Source organism: Pipistrellus kuhlii, unplaced genomic scaffold (assembly GCF_014108245.1).
Source record: "Pipistrellus kuhlii isolate mPipKuh1 unplaced genomic scaffold, mPipKuh1.p scaffold_m20_p_83, whole genome shotgun sequence".
Classification (NCBI taxonomy): domain Eukaryota; kingdom Metazoa; phylum Chordata; class Mammalia; order Chiroptera; family Vespertilionidae; genus Pipistrellus; species Pipistrellus kuhlii.
The window spans coordinates 766,792-784,365 of record NW_023425588.1 but is presented as its reverse complement, the minus strand read 5'-3'; the positions used below and the strand labels follow the sequence as shown (position 1 = coordinate 784,365).

Here is a 17,574-nt window from a genome sequence, read left to right as displayed (position 1 = left end):
ACCCTATTGTCTGTGTCTATGTGCGTATATGCATATAAGGTTCTTGGTTGATTTCCTCCCACCCTCCCCTGCCTTCCCTATGAGATTCTGCGCTCTGTTCTATGCTTCCTTGTCTCTGGATCTACTCTGTTCATCAGTTTATTGTGTAAATTAGGTCCCATATATGAGTGAGATCATGGGATACTTGTCTTTCTCTGACAGATTTCACTCAGTCTAACACTCTGAAGGTCCCTCTGCTATCTCAAAGGGTAAGAGATCTTTGTTTTTCACTGCTGCATATTCCCTGGTATAAATGTACCACAGCTTTTTTATTCACTCATCTGCTGATATGCATTTATTCTGTTTCCAGATCTTAGCTATTATAAATTATGCTGCCATGATTATAGGGATGCATACATTCTTTCTGATTGGTATTTTTGGGAATCAGGGTTCTCCTTAGGGAATCTTCAGTTGATTATTCAGGGAGTTTTTCTGTACTTTAGTTGTAATTCCAGTTTGATTCTGGGAGTATGTCCTTGCATCATCCACTTATTCCTCTGCCATATTTATCTCCACAAACTTTTTTAAAAATTAAATTTAATTGCTTTTTAAAATTTATTGTGACGACACTGGTGAACATGAACCTACATATTTCAGGTATAAGTGTCTATGTTACAAGATCTATATGTTGCACAATGTTCCCACCACCCAAAGTCAAATCTTTGTCACTTTATATTGGGTCCTTTATTCCCCCTTCCCTCTGGCAGTCATCACAAGTTTGTGTTTACAGTTTCAGTTTTTCTTCCCATATTTGAGTGGAATTATATAGTACTTAACTTTTTTCTGACTGACCTTTCACTTACCATAACTTTCTCAAAGTTCATACGTGTTGTTATATATGGCACTATTTTATCCTTTCTTATTGCTGAGTAGTATTCCACTATATATATATATATATATATATATATATATATATATATATATATATATATATATATATATATCACATCTACTTTATCCAGTCCTCTATCACTGGACACCTTGGTTGTTTGCATGTCAAGGCCACTGTGAATAATGCTACTATGAAAATAGGGTGAATATATTTTTGCACACAATGACTGTGAAGTTTTCAGGCATATACCCACGAGAGAAACTGCTAGGTCATATTAGTAGCTCTTAGTTTTTTCAGGAATTACTGACTGCTTTCCACAGTGGTTCTATCATCCCCACCAGTAATATTGAGTTTTCCCAATTTTCCACAATCTCTCCAACACTTGTTATTGCTTATCTTGTTGGTAATGGTCACTTTAACTGATGTGAGGTGGTATCACATTATAGTTTTGATTAGTATTTTCCTAGTTGCCAGTGAGGTTGAACATCTAATATATCTATTGGCTGTTCATATGTTTTCTTGGGAGAGGTGTATTTTCAGGCCCTATGCCCACTTTTGAATTGCATTATTTGTTTGGTGTTGAGTTTTATAACTTCTTTATATATTTTGGAAATTAAACCCTTTTCCGATCTGTTTGCAAATATTATCTCCCATATGATTGCCACCCTCTTTGTTTTGTTGTCAGTTTCTTTTGCTGTTTAAAAGCTTTTTAGTTTGATAGAGTCCCATTCCTTACTTCCTTTGACTTTGGGTTCAAGTTCACAAAATGTTCTATACCATCAAAGTCCATTAGTTTGCTATCTATATTTCTTCTATGAAACAAAGTTTTAAATCTCATAAATAGGTGTTTGATCCATTTTGTATTAATTTTTATACTGGGAGTTAAACTCGAATCCAGTTTCATTCTTTTCCACATGGCTTTTCAGCACCATTTATTGAAGAGACTAGCTTTACTCCATTGTGTGTTTCTAGTTTTTTGTCAAAAATTATCTATCTATATATGTGGAATTATAGCTGGTTTCACTACTCTGTTCCTTTGTGTCTTTTCTTTGCTAATATTATGCTGTTTTGATTATTGGAGTTTGGTAGTATAATTTGATAATAGATGTGATACCTAAAAAAAAAATTAGGTAATAATATATTAGGTAATAATATATTGCCTAATATAAAAGATGTGATACCTAAAAAAAAAAAAAAAAAAAAAAGAATGAATTGAAATATCTTCAATTAATTCATTTTTTTTTTTTTTTTAGGTATCTCATCTTTTTCCTCAGAATTACCTTGGCTGTTTGGGGTCTTTTGTGGGTCCATAAAAGTGATGATTTCTCTTCTTAATTCTTAAAAAAATAGCATTGGGATTTTGATGGTGATTGCATTAAATCTGTATATTTCTTTGGGTGACATGGCCGTTTTAGCTACTAGTATGTTTACTCTTCCAGTTCATGAACATGAGATTTTTTCCCATATTGTAGTGTCTTTTTTAATAACATTTTGCAATTTTCATTCTTCATTAAGTTTATCCATAGATATTTTATTCTTTTGGTTGCAATTGCAAAAAAAAATTATTTATTTTCTTTTTCTGGAGTTTGTTATTAGTATACAGGATGGGAGTGGATTTTTATACCTTGATTTTGTACTGTTTCTAATAGTTTTTTTGTACTTTGGTTGTTTCATGTATAGAATTATGTCTTTTGCAAAAAGTAACAGATTGACTTTTGCCCTCCCTATTTGGATGCCTTTTCTTTCTTTCTCTTGCCTTATTGCTATGTTTAGGAAATCCAGCACTATCTTCTATATTAATAATATGTTAATTAGACTGGGAGACCTTCAGATGTCCTTTTTTAAAAAAAAATATATTTTATTGATTTTTGTACAGAGAGAAATAGAGAGTTAGAAACATCAATGAGAGAGAGTCATCCATCAGCTGCCTCTTGCACACCCCCTACTAAGGATATGCCCGCAACCAAGGTACATGCCCTTGACCAGAATTGAACCCGGGGCCCTTCAGTCCCCAAGCCGACGCTCTATCCATTGAGCCAAACCGGACCCGGCCGGATGTCCTTTCTGACAAAGCCATGGTGGCAGGGCCAAGGCAGAGGTGATTAGGAGTGATCAGGCCAGCAGGGGGGGGGGGGGGAAATGGGGGGTGAACAGGCTGGCAGGGGTGCACTTGGGGTGAGAAGGCCAGCAGGAGGGGCATTTGGGGGCAAGAAGGCCTGTTGACAGAATGGTTAGGGGTGAGCAGGCAGGAGGCAGGTGTCAGAGGATCGATTCTAAACTGGCATTCGGACATCCCCCAAGAGGTCCCAGGTAGGAGAGGGTGCAGGCCTGGCTGAGGGACTTCTCTCTTCCCCTTGCACAAATTTTGTGCACCAGGCCAAAGTATATACACAGAGTGGCCAGATTATTATGAACTCTGAATGCATAATAATCTGAACACTCAGTGAACTTCTCTTGAATACCTCGTTTATTTTATATCAAAGATACTATAATTCATGAACCTGATTAGTTTTCCCCTTTGCACTGGCTGGTAGAAAGCTCAGGACAAAGAGGTGGTTGATCTCCAACAAAAGTCTAGAATACTTTTGGTACCCATTTGAGATACAGATACACTGAGTGGTCAGGTTATTATGCATTCACAGATCATTATAATCTGGCCACTCAGTGTATATAAAAGCCTAATAGGCCAAGTGTCTGATTGGTTGACCCTTTGACTGCTAACCAGTTGCTATGACATGCAATGACCACCAGGGGGCAGATGCTTTGTCTGGTATTTTAGCTTGCTTCTAGGATCCATGTCCTGTTGCCCTTCCAAGGCTGGCCAACATCCTGCTATCCCTTCCCCGCCAGCTGGCCCCTATCAGTCCAATTGGGATTAGGCAAGACAGGCCAGATCACTCTGATGATCGATCGGCCAAGGGATCCTCAATCTGTGCACAAATTCGTACACTGGACCTCTAGTGTTGAAAAGAGTGGTGAGTCTGGACATCCATGTTTTGTTCCTGATTTTAGAGGAAAAACTTTCAGTTTTTCACTATTGAGAATGATATTAGCCGAGGATTTATCATAGATGACTTCTATTCGTTAAGGTACTTTCTTTTTCCTATTTTGTTGCATATTTTAATCATAAATAGATGTTGTAATGTATGAAATGCTTTTCCTCTTCTATTGATAAGATCACATGATTTTTCTCCTTTCTTTTGTTAATGTGTTGTATTACATTGATTGATTTGCATATCACCTTTGTGCTTGAGGATTGAACCCCACTTGATTGTGATGTGTTTTTTTGTTTTGTTTTGTTTTGTTTTTGTTTTTACATACTATTGTATTTGATTAGCTAGTATTTTATTTGGGATTTTTGCATCTGTATTCATCAGAGATATTGTTCTGTAGTTTTCTTTTGTTGTGTTATCTTTGTCAGGTTTTGGAATCAGTGTTATATTGGCCTCATACAATGTGTTAGGAAGTAATGACTTGAATTTTTTGTAAGAGTTTGAGCAAGAATAGGTTTTAATTTTCTTTGAATGTTTGGTAAAATTCACTGGTGAAGCTACTTGGTTCTGACTTTTATTTTTTGGGAGGTTCTTGGGTGTTTTTGGCTAATACAAATGAACTTTAAAAATTCACAATTTTGCAACATATTTAGAGCATTTTTCATGATGCTGTCATGGTAGGCTATGATATTAGCTTTTGGACAAAACTCCAATACACTTGGTTTGGCATCCTGGGCCTTTCATCTTCCAATATGTTTCTTTTGAAACAAAAACTGCTTATTGAGGTTACTGATAGCAGTAGTATCCAGATGAATCAGGTCGATGCGGGAGAACCTGGTGAGCACGAGGTTCTTGAGGAGCTCACAACAGATGCCACCCGCACCGACCACCAGCACCTGGCCAGCTCTCAGGGGACCCTCTGAAACAGAGCCATGGTGGGAAGACCACGAGCCTCGAATGAGGCAAAGGCAGAAGAACTTGATAGTGATTTCAGTTTCCTCATTACTGATCCATCTATTTAAGTTTTTTAATTCTTCATGATTTAATCTAGGAAGGTTATGTAATTCTAGGGATTTAACCATTTCTTCTAGGTTATTGAATTTGATGGCATACAGTTTTTCATATTATTCTAGTATGATTGTTCCTATATTTTTTATGTCTGTGATGACTTCTCTTTCATTTCTGATTTTATTTGTTTCTTTTCCCTTTTTTTCTTAGTAAATTTAGCCAGGTTTTTCAATTTCATTAATCTTTCAAAGAACCAGCTCTTCGTTATATTAATTTTCTTGTATTTTCTCTTTTTTCATTCAATTATGCTTTAGCCAAAACCGGTTTGGCTCAGTGGTAGAGCGTCAGTCTGCAGACTGAAGGGTCCCGGGTTCGATTCCGGTCAGGGGCATGTACGTTGGTTGCGGGCACATCCCCAGTAGGGGGTGTGCAGGAGGTAGCTAGTTGATGTTTCTCTCTCATCGACGTTTCTAGCTCTCTGTCTCTCTCCTTTCCTCTCTGTAAATATCAATAAAATATATGTATTTTTAAAAAATTATGCTTTAATTTTTATTATTTTCTTTCTCCTACTGACTTTGGTTTGTTTTGTTCTTCCTTTTCTAGCACTTTAAGATGTGATGTTTGGTTGTTTATATGGGATTTCTCTTTTTTCTTGTGTAGGTCTATAATGATATAAAATTCCCTCTTATTACTGCTTTTGTTGCATCTCAAAAGTTTTGAAAGTTGTATTATCATTCTCATTTGTCTCTATATATCTTTTAATCTCAACTTTTATTTTTTCTTTGAACCAGTCATTTCTTAGTACTATGTTGTTTAAATCCACATATTTGTGGATCTCTCTATTTCCTTTTCCAGTTAATGTCTAACTTCAAAGCATAGTGGTCAGGGAATATGCTTGGATTAACTTTAATCATCTTGTATTTGTCAATGCAGTTTTTTGATCCAACATATGCATGGAGAAGAATGTTTATCTAATGTTCTGGGATGAAAGCTTCTATAAATGTCAATTATATACATTTGGTCTAGTGTTTCATTGAAGGCCGATACTGCTTTATTGATTTTTTGTTTGGTTGATCTATCTAGAGCTGTCAATGAAGTTTAAAGTCTTCAATTATGATTATGTTTTTATCTGTTTCTCTCTGTAGTTCCATTTGTAACTTTTATTTATATATATCAGTGTTCCTTGGTTGGGTGCATATATATTAAGAATTGTTATATTTTTTTTTATAGAGTTCCTTTATCATTATAAAGTATCATCTTTGTCTATTGATAGGTTGAAATCAATTTTGTCAGATGTAAGTATGACTAAACCTGTTTTTCTGTGGGTTTTTCTGTAGAATGATTTTTAGTTATTTTACTTTGAATCTGTGTTTATCTTTGTACCTTAGATGTATCACTTCTAGGCAGTACATGGTTGAATTTTGAGGTTTTTTAATCCATCTGCTACTTTGCCACTTTACTGATGAATTCAGAACATTTTATCTTTTGTTTTTCGGTAACTCTGTGCCTCCATTGGTCTTGTGCATTTGTGTTTCTGTTTTTTTAGTGATATTCTATGCTATTTTCCTCTGCTTCCTCTTTTTTAAAGCTATATGTCCTGGTGTGGGGGAATTTAGATGTATCAAAAATACTTGGATATATCATAATAACTTCTTTTCACTTGAGTGCATTTGATCCTCATACTCCTATGCCATTTCGCTTTTATTGATGTCCTAATTTATCCCTGTTAATACTGTAAGATTATTGGTTATTTTACTCATAGTGTTGTAACCATCTGTTGTTTCAGGTAGAATAATTTTCTAATGATAAAATCCCTCAGCTTCTATATATCTCTGACTATGTTAATTTTTCCTCATATTTAAACAATTATTATTCTTGGCTGGTATTTGAATATTCAGTTCCACTCTCTTCTGACTTGTAGGATTTCTGCTAAGAAGATGGATGAAACTTTGGTAGATTTTCCTTTATAGGTCACTTCCTTCTTTTCCCTTGCTGCTTTGAGAATTTTTCTTTATCATTAATTTTTTTTTTTTTTTTATATTACCAAGTGTCTTGAAGAGGGTCTTTTTGTATTTAGGTAAATAGGTGTTTGTTTGCTTTTTGGATTTGAGTATCAAGTTCTTTTCATAGGTTTTGATAGTTCTGATCCATTATTTATTTGTATAAACTCTGTCCCATGCTCTGTGCTCTGTCTTGGCAATGACTATATCTTAAACATTGCTTTTTTAAATGGAGTCAGAAAGTTTTCTCATAGAGTTCTTTTACTTTTCCTTATGCTCATATCTTTCTATTCTTCTCTTTGCATCATTTCTTGATTACTATCTTCTATACTGTTTATTGTACATTTGGTTGGCTCTGGCTTCTATGGTCAGTAGTTTATTTTTAGTCTACTTAATTTCATGCTTCATTTTCCAGGATTTCTAATTAGTTCTTTTTTAAAGTTTCGATCTCTGCAGTAAAGTATTTCTTTTGTTCATTGATTTGTTTTGAGTGCACTGAATTGCCTATTGATATTTTCTCGAATCTTGCGTATTTTTAGAACTGCAATCTTGAAATCTGTCACTTACATCATATATTTATGTTTTCCAGCTTGCTTCCTAAGAATTTTTCATTTTCTTTCTGGTATTCTCATTAGTGTGATTCTTCGTGTATTTGCTATCCTTTGATTATGCATTTATCTCTGAAGATTAATTTTCTAGTAGATGGCAATGAATTGCAAGATTTTTTACCTCTTTGTTCTCCCAGTATTGAACCTCCATGGCTTCTGTAAAGAGTGGACAGCTGTGCTTCTTGGGGTTGGGGTTTGTTTTGGCCTCACCTTAATGGCCTCCACACAGGTTCCCACGCCCTCCATAGGGTACCAAAGGAACCCCTCCTGGGCATCGATCACAGAGGAAAGCAGGATTCTGTTGCATCAGCTCTTAGTATACATGACTCCAAAGGCAACAGGAGGCAAGTTTTGCAAGTCCAAGGGCATCAGGGTTCTGTAGTTTTCCTTTCTTTGTCTGAAAGACTACCATGGGACCAATAGCTCACATGGTAGAACCCCATGTCTATCAGGCATCTATTAACTCAGAAGTTTGCCCTGCAGGCTTCCTTATTATTCCCTCTCTTCCATTACCTCCAGCTGCTCTCTGTTTCTCCCAGTGGAAGGAAGCTCCTTTCACTGGCTTTACTCCCTCTCCTGGCCTTCTGAGCTTCAATCTCCTGACAGCAGGGCTGGTTCTGCCAGCCATGTGTGCTTTCTCCAGGTTTATCACTAGTTGCCTATCTTTAGATGTTTCCTTGTACGGATCTCTCATAAATATGTTTCTGTTCAGTAGGGATTTCTTTATTGAGTTCATTTGTTAATATGAGGGGGAGAGGACAAGGACTCTCTCACATTGTTGTCATTCCTCTGACACCAGTCACATAAACACTTGAATTTTTTAAAGCTTATATTCTAAATACTTTCTTTAAAAAAATCTGCATAAGAAAAAGAGGATATGGGATTAAGCTGTGGAGACTTGAGCATGTCTTCAGATAAACATTACAGCTCAAGTAACAAAAGTACCTTTGAACAAAAAAAGCTACTTTTTGAAAGAGTGAATGGGAAAATTTAAAGATTAAGAAATAAGAGATTGAAAGTTTATTTATCTAAATCCTTATTTTTCTCAGTCATAGGTATGGCCATCTCTTGAGAAAGGCAGTCTAAGGAGAGGATTTAGCTAGAGACATGTAAAAGATTTTTTCAAAACCAGATAATGAAAGTGAACCCAGTTGTAGGAACAATATTTAATTCATCTGAAATTGGAATTTACAGGGTATTCTCACTTGAAAAGGCAACTAAGAGAGGATGTTTATAGTGTTGGTAATATGAATTGTGTTTATGGAAAACATACATTTACAATGGATATGGCCAAAGGATAACATCTTAACAGTGGTACTGAATGAAGAGCAAATAGTTGAGCTTTTATTATTTATCTAACACTTGAAATTTAGCTATTTACAAGTTTTTTACTTGTAAGAAGACAGTTTAACTTTTTTTTTTTTTTTTTTTTTAGATTAACCAAGTTACTCACAATCAAGCAGTGGTGCTACAAAATGCCCTTCAGAGCATTCCTAATCCATTATCTGAATGCATGCTTAGAAATGTATCCATACGTCTTGCTCAACAAATATCCAGTGAGGTTAGTATTAAACTATGAAAGCTCTGAGATCTTGAATGTTGCATTTATTACTCTGATCCATTCTCTACTTATTCGTAAATAAAGAATATCACAATTTTAAATGTTCTGAGACCATTTCACTTTAACTCTTATTTTAGCTAAAGTTTCATAAAGTTGTATGCAGTGTTATCTGCTAATATTTGAGAAAATCATTGGGAAGCCGAAAATCAGAATTATTAGCTTTATTAAGAGACCTGCTATCTCGCAAGGGGAGAACAGCAATACATGAAGAGGTGAACACCCCTTTTGAGGGGAGGAATGGGGACTTAGTGTACTCAACACGCGTTGATTGGTGGTTTAATATATAGTCCATTTTAGGTACATAGTCACTCAGGTACTTAGGGACAAAGGATTAGGGCAGTAGTCGGCAAATTTATTAGTCAACAGAGACAAATATCAACACTACAACAATTGAAATTTCTTTTGAGAGCTAAATTTTTTAAACATAACTTCTTCTAATGCCACTTCTTCAAAATAGACTCGTCCAGGCAGTGGTATTTTGTGAAAGAGTCAAGAGGCCATAGAGTCGCATGAGGCTCGAGAGCCGCAGTTTGCTGACCATAGGCTTAGGGTATTTGGCAGGTGTTGATTGGTGGTTTAATGTATAGTCCATATAAGGTACCTGGTTAGGTACTCAGGTATGTCCAGGCCTCAGCTTACATCATTGCTCAGCCTACCAGTTGGGGGAAAGGAAGATCTATCAATATTAGTATTTTAAAAAGAACTTTTAAAAACTTACAAACAGGCTTTTGAAGGCATTAATTTATATTGCATAAGCTAAGTCAAAATAAAGAATTCAATGAGTAATGACAGTTATTTAAGTTATGCATGATGTACTGACCAAATAGCATTTGCATAGCCCTTGAACGTTTTCTGTTCCTATTCCAGACAATCTTTTTATCTGCTTTTGTCACTGTAGTCATACTTTCATAAATTTTATATAAGTTGTATAGTAAAACATCAGTATAATAGACTAGTTTGGTTGAGGAAATGTTCTTTAAAACAGAAAGTCTGTTTGTAATAGATTTTCTAAATGAATGTTAAAAAATTGACAAATTAGTTTGTTTTTACTTGTGTAATTAAAATTAATGTTTAATTTTACACAAAATTTTCATATCACTGTAATTTTAAGTTTATACTGAATAGATGTAGTAAATGCATGCATACACCTGTTACCTTAGTAAGCTAATGAATACAGCTAAGTCACATGGCTTAGCACAGTTTGGATTATACTTCCCTCCCGCCACATACATTAAAACTGTGGAAAGTTGCTCACAAAACAACAGAACCAATTACTGCTTGAAGTGTGGTGTGATTATATGCTAATCAATCCTTGAATATTGTTTATAACGGGTAACTCTTGGACTTAAATATATAGACTATAGTTGTAGATATGTAATATTTATTTATTTTTCCAACATATGGCCTACTTGATAAAACTAATCGTGAAATAATAACAAATAACCTTTTAATGATAAGTAAATATCAGTTAAAACCATTCTTAAATTGACTGGTTGTTAATTTTCATATGTGACATACGGACCAGAAATAATTTTCATTAAATATGGAATCCATTAAATTGAGGTCCATAAAATCAAGGGTTTATTGTATTGTTTACTGTTTAGTATCTAGATTATATAAATCAGCATTACTTGTTAACTGTTATTTTATATATTTGTAGTTTATTACATTTTTAAAATTTAATTATTGTTTAAAGTATTAAATATGTCTTCTTTTTCCCCATTGAACTGTCCCCACCCCCTGCTACTTCCCAGCATATTCCCTCACCCCTCCTTCTGTCGTTGTTCAAGGGTTATGCTTAATTGCATGTATACAAGTCCTTTGGTTGATCTCTTAGTTCTCCCCCAATCACCCCCCACCTTCCCTCTGAGATTAGATGGTCAGTTCAATGCTTCAGTGTCTCTGGGTCTATTTTTCTTCATCAGTTTTTGTTATTCCTTATATTTCATAAATGAGTGAGATCATGTGATATTTACTTTCTGTGACTGGCTTATTTTGCTCAGCATAATGCTCTCCAGTTCCAACCATGCTGTTGCAAATGATGAGTTCCTTCCTTTTTACAGCAGTGTAGTATTCCATTGTATAGATGTACCACAGTTTTTTAATCCACTTATCTGCTGATGGGCACTTAAGGGGGTTTTCAAATCTTAGCTATGGTGAATTGTGCTGCTACGAACATAGGGGTGCATATATTTTTTCTGATTGGCATTTCTGGATACTTGGGATATATTCCCAGAATGGGATTACTTAATGGGTCAAATGGGAGTTCCATTTTTAATTTTTTGAGAAAATTCCATACCGTCTTCCATAGTGGCTGCACAGTCTGCATTACTTTTTCTCCACATTCTTTCCTCCAGGTATTGTTTGTTTATAATAGCCATTCTAACTTGTGTGTGAAATGGTACCTCATTGTTGTTTAGATTTCCATATCTTTGATGATTAGTGACTTTGAGCATGTCTCTTGGCCTTCTGTATGTTCTCTTTCAATAGAGGTCTATTTAGGTCATTTGCCCATTAGTAGTTTATTGGAATTATTTTCCTTTTGTTAAGTTGTATGGGTTCCCTATAAATTTTGGAGATTAAAACCTTACTGGATACAACATTGGTCAACATGTTTTCCCATGCATTGGGCTTTCTTATTTTGTTGATGCTTTCCTTTGCTATGCAGAAGATTTTTATTTTAATCTAGTCCCATTTGTTTATTTTCTCTATAGGTTTCATTGTCTTAGAAACTATATTGGTAAAGATATTGCTAGGACATATGACTGACATTTTGCTACCTTTGGATTCTTCTAAGATTTTTATGGTTTCTCACCTTACATTTAAATCCATTGTCCATTTTTAGTTTATTTTTGTGAATGGTATAAGTTGGTGGTCTAGTTTCTTTTTTTTTTTTTTTTTTAGATGTATTAGTCCAATTTCCCAACACCATTTATTGAAGAGACTGTCTTAACTCCATTATATACTCTTTCCTTCTTTGTCATATATTAATTGAACATAGTGGTTTGGGTAGATGTCTGGGTTCTCTGTTCTGTTCCATTGGTCTATATGTCTGTTCTTGTGCCAGTAAAAGGCGGTTTTGAGAAAGTGGCTTTGTAAATATAGATTGATTTTGGTATTGTGACCCCTCCAATTCTTCTCTCTCACTCTCTCTCTTTCTTTCTCTCTCTCTCTTTTTCTCTCTCTCTCTCTCTCTTTTTTTTTTTTTTACTAATTATATATGTATTGCTTTATTTATTTAATATATATTTTATTGATTTTTCACAGACAAGAAGAGAAAGGTATAGAGTTAGAAACACCCATGAGAGAGAGTCATCGATCAGCTGCCTCTTGCACACCCCTACTGGAGATGTGCCCGCAACCAAGGTACATGCCCTTGACCAGAATTGTCCCCAAGCCAGCGCTCTATCCATTGAGCCAAACTGGTTCTGGCGTATACCTGATTTTCTCTTGCTGTTTTCAAGATTCTGTCTTTGTCTTTTGCTCTTGGCATTTTAATTATGATGTCTTGGTGTAGTCCTCTTTGGATTCCTTTTGCTTGGGGTTCTGTGTGCTTCCTGGATTTGTAAGTCTATTCTTTCACCAGATGGGGGAATTTTTCTGTCACTATTTCTTCCAATATGTTTTTGGTATCTTGCTCTCTCTCTTCTTCTGGGACCCCCATTATTCTAATGTTGGTTCGCTTGAAGTTGTCCCAGAGGTTTCTTACATTATTTTCAACTTTCTGGATTCTCTTGTCTTCTTGCTTCTGCAGAGGAGTGTCTTCTGGCCTTTTACATTCCAAATCTTTGACTTGATTCTTGCGATCTTCCCTTCTGTTTTTAGGACTCTGTATAATTTTTTTTTTTTTCAGACAATGTATTCTTTATTTCTAGTTGCTCCCTTTTCATATCCTCAAAGGTCTCGTTTATTTTATCAGCCTTTTCTAGGAAATTCTTAAAAAGCATAACTGTGGTTTAAAACTCTGTATCCAGTCTCCTGTTCTCCACCTCTTTTGTTTTTTATCTATTTCCTTGTCTCGGCATTTTCACTGCTTCCCAGAATTGGTAGGGTGGCTTTGTGTGTTTGGTGTCCTATATGGCTCTGTGGGTCAGCCTCCCAGTTACCTGAGGTGGACCCTCTTGGAGCTCCTTTTTGTGGACTGCGTGGACTGCCTTATTGAAGTTAAGTCTTGATTGTTGTTGGTAATCCTGGGAGGAATTGACCTTCAGGCCAATTGGATGTGGGTATCAGCTGTGTCTACTCTGGGATACCTTCTGTATTGGAGACAGCCTTATAGGATCAGACTTGCAAAATTGTAAAAGCCTCTGTGCTCAGTTTGGATGGGGCGGAGTCTCAGGGCTGAGCTGATAGTCTTGGCTTCCCGTTAGCCCTGCCCTTGAGTGTTCGCCTGAGTTTTCACGTAACCTCTGCCATCCTCGGATCTCCTGAGAATCTGCCAGATTGTCGTGATTCCCTGTGTGAGAGCATGGGTGCCCCAGGGGCTTGCCCGGAATTGGATTGTGTTTGTAGTCTGGAGATTCTGATTCCTTTGCTATGGAGAGGCTGCAGCAACTTCTGCTGTCACTCACACGAATGCATGCCTATAGATTCTGCCAGTTCCGTCTCCCGGCCCCTCCAGTCTCCCAGTCTCTGTGACTCCAGGTGCTTTTTTCTACAGTCTGGACTCCACCCGTATGAGTCTGGGTCCACGGGGTTTCAGCCAGGGTTAGGGTTCAGTGCAGTCGGAAAGAGTTCAGTACAATCAGGGACTTTCTTTCCTCTCTAGCAAGCCAGGCATTTGGTGGACTTCCTCTCTGTGCATGTGTCATCCTACCTCAGCACCCAATCCGATCCGTGAGCCTCTCTCCTTCTTTCTGGTGTAGATTTTCCACTCCACCAGTTTTCCTGTGGTTTTGGATGATGTCCGTTCTGATTTTAGTTGTTGATTTGAGATTGTTGTGCAAGGCGGCAGCTTAGATGCTTACCTAGGCCGCCATCTTGGTTCTCTTTATATGTATTTCTTCTCTTCTTTCTCAAGACTGCTGTGAATATTTGTTTTGTTTTTGTTTTTGTTTTTCTTCCATATGAATTTTTTTAAATAAGTTTTTATTGTTCATATTATTACAAATGTTCCTTCCCCCCCCCCACCATTGCTCTCCTCCACCAGGTTCCCACTCCACCCTCTGCCCTTTTCCCTCTCCCCATTATCCTCTTCCATAGGTGCACAGTTTATGTTCATTCTCTTCCCACGCCCCCCTCTCCCCTTTTCCCCAAGAATTGTCAGTTCACTCCCCTTCCATACCTCTGATTCTATTATACTCAACAGGTAATATTTTTCATCAGATTTTTTTTAATTTCCTTGGTTTTTAGATTCACTTGTTGATAGTTACGTATTTGTTGTTCATAATTTTTATCTTTGTTTACTTTCTCTTCTGAAAGAACCCCCTTCAGCAATTCATATAATTCTGGTTTGGCGGTGATGAACTCCTTTAGCTTTTTTTTATTAGTGAAGCTTTTTATCTGACCTTCGATTCTGAGTGATAGCTTTGCTGGGTAGATTATTTTTGTCTGTAGGCTCTTGCTATTCATCACCTTGAATATTTCTTGCCATTCCCTTCTGGCCTGCATGGTTTCTGTTGAGAAGTCAGCTGACAATCATATAGGTGCTCCTTTATAGGTTACTACCTTCTTTGCTCTTGCTTCTTTTAATATTCTCTCTTTGTCTTTTGCTCTTGGAATTTTAATAATGATGTGTCTTGGTGTGGTCTTCTTTGGATTCCTTTTGTTTGGAGTTCTGTGCGCTTCCTGGACTTGAAAATCTAATTCTTTCACCAGGTGGGGGAAGTTTTCTGTTACTATTTCTTTCAGTATGTTTTCGATATCTTGCTCTCTCTCATCTTCTGGGACCCCCATAATTCTGATGTTGGTTCGCTTGAAGTTGTCCCAGAGGTTTCTTACATTATCTTCAATTTTCTGGATTCTCTTGCCTTCTAGCTTCTGTGGAGGAGTGTCTTCTGGCTCTTTATGTTCTAAATCTTTGACTTGATTCTTGCGATCTTCCCTTCTGTTTTTAGGACTCTGTAAAATATTTTTTATTTCAGACAATGTATTCTTTATTTCTTGTTGATCCCTCATCATTTCTTGTTGACTCCTTATTAATTCTAGTTGATCTCTTTTCATATCCTCATAGGCCTTATCCATCTTTTCTAGGAAATTCTTGAAAAACCTTATAAGCGTAGATTTGAACTCTATATCCAGACGCTTTTTGTCCTCCATTTCTTTCGTTTGTGATCTATTTTGTTGTCGCATTTCGCAGTTACAGATTGGACGGGGTTTCAGGGTGGAGCCTGCAGCTTTGGCTTCCATCAGCCCCGTCCTATGCGGGTCCTTCAGTTCTCGCTGCCAGGGCCTCTGAGAGAAAGGTGCCCCGATTTTCGCCTGCTGCCAAATAGTCTATGCTCTCCCACAATGAGCCCGGTATTGGGGTTCAGTTCCGTTGGAAGTGGAGTTGTAGGTGGTGTTCACAGCAGTCTGGAGCCCCAGTCTCCTTCCCGTCAGGGCAATCCCGCAGCACAGCCGACCGTCCCTTCTCTGTGCGCAGTGTGCGTGCCTCCGGGACCTCCTTTCGCCTCTCCCCGGGGTTCCGCCTTACAGCCCGGCTCCCTATGGCTGAGCCTGAGTCCCCGGGGTCTGGCCTAGAACTGGGGTTCAGAGCAGTCGGGGGCCCAGCACAGTCAGAGTTTTATCTCCTTTCTGCTAGGGAACGCCCGCCAGGCACTCAGCCTCCCTCCTCTCCGGCTCTGTCCTCTCCGCGCACCGCGTCTCCGTACCTTGGGCTTTTCTAGCTCCTCCGCGCCTCCTTCTGGTTTTCTCCTTGCTTCTCGCTGTAGAATTTCCAGTCAGTCAACCTTCCTGTAGTTCTGGGCAATGTCCGTTTTATAATTTAGTTGTATTTTATTGAAATTGTTGTGTGCGGCTGCGGCTAGGTGTTCACCTGGGCGCAGCCATCTTGGATCTCTTCCATATGAATTTTTGAAGCATTTGTTCTAGTCTGTGAAATATGCCTTTGGTTTTTTATTGGGGATTGCATTAAATCTATTGATTGCTTTGGTATTATGGACATTTTAATGATTTTGATTTTACTGATCCATGAACATGGTATATTCTTCCATTTGTTTATATCTCCCTCTATCTTTTTTTCACCTTCCTATAGTTTTCCGAGTTCAGGTCTTTTACCTCCTTATAGTTAAATATATTCCTAGGTATCTTAATTTTTTTGTTGCAATGGTTTTGTGGAATTGTTTTTGTTTGTTTTGTTTTAGATTGCCTTTCTGTAAGTTTGTTGGTGGTGTATAAAAATCTATAGATTTTTAGATGTTGTTTTCATATTCTGCTATATTGTCAAATTCATTCATTAAACCTAATAGTATTTTTTTTATATAGTCTTTAAGGTTTTCTATTGTATGTACACTATTATGTCATCTATGAATAATGACATTTTTACTTCTTTTCCAATTTGGATTCTTTTTGTTTCTCCATCTTGTTTGGTCACAATGGCTAGAACTGTTGAACAGAACTTGTGAGAGTAGACATCCCTGTCTTGTTCCTGTTGTTAGTGGAAATAGTTTTGGTTTTTCCCATTGAGTATGATGATGGCTGAAGGTTTGTCGTATATGGTTTTTATTATGTTTAGGTTTAATCCCTATATTCCCACTTTGCTGGGAGTTTTTAATCAAGAAAGAATGTTGGATTTTGTGAAATGCTTTTCTGCATTAATTGATATGATTATGTGATTTTTGTCTTTCAATTTGTTTATGTAATGTATCACATTTATTGATTTGCAGAATTGTGCCAGCCTTACATTCCCGAAATAAATCCCCCTTGGTCATGGTATATTATCTTTCTAGTGTAATACTGGGTCTGATTTGCTAGAATTTTGGGGAGGACTTTCACATCTATATTAATCAGGGGTATTGGCCTTTCTTTATAGTGTTTTTGTCTGGTTTTGAGATTAGGGTAATGCTGGCTTCATTGAAAGAATTTGGAAGTGTTCCTTCTTCTTGAATTTTTTGGAATAATCTGGGGAGGCTAGGTTTTTAGCTCTTTAAATGGTTGGTAAAACTCTCCTGTGAAGCCCTCAGGATCAGGGCTTTTGATTGCTGGAAGTTTTTGTTTTCTTTTTTTACTGCTTTTATTTCATCAGTAGTTATCAGCCTATTCAGGTTTTTGGTGTTTTTTTTTGTTTGTTATTTTTAATTCTTTTCGTATTGAGTTTTGGAAGATTGTATTTTTATTTTTAGGGATATATCCATTTTGTCTAGGTTGTCTAGTTTATTGGAGTATAATTGTAGTATTTTTTTTTTTTTTTTTACAATCCTTTGTATATCTTGGTGTCAGTTGTTACTTTACCTCTTTTATTTCTGATTTTGTTTATTTGGGTCCTCTCTCTTTGTTTCTTGGAAAGCCTGGTTAGAAGTTCATCATGTAGGTT

At 36.7% G+C, this 17,574-nt stretch overlaps 1 protein-coding gene across 7 annotated transcripts in view; it reads left to right on the top strand.

Annotated features, from left to right (window-relative positions):
* The window catches only part of LOC118712127 (probable ubiquitin carboxyl-terminal hydrolase FAF-X), a 186,960-nt gene that overhangs the window by 107,278 nt on the left and 62,108 nt on the right, over window positions 1–17,574 (top strand). For 6 of the 7 annotated variants that reach the window (XM_045577118.1, XM_045577120.1, XM_036425631.2 and 3 more), the window contains one exon: window positions 8,916–9,041. The exons of the other annotated variant lie outside the window; for it this stretch is intronic. In XM_045577118.1, coding sequence (XP_045433074.1) covers window positions 8,916–9,041 — 126 coding nt within the window. The remainder of the gene's footprint in view (window positions 1–8,915; window positions 9,042–17,574) is intronic. 7 annotated transcript variants of the gene reach the window in all.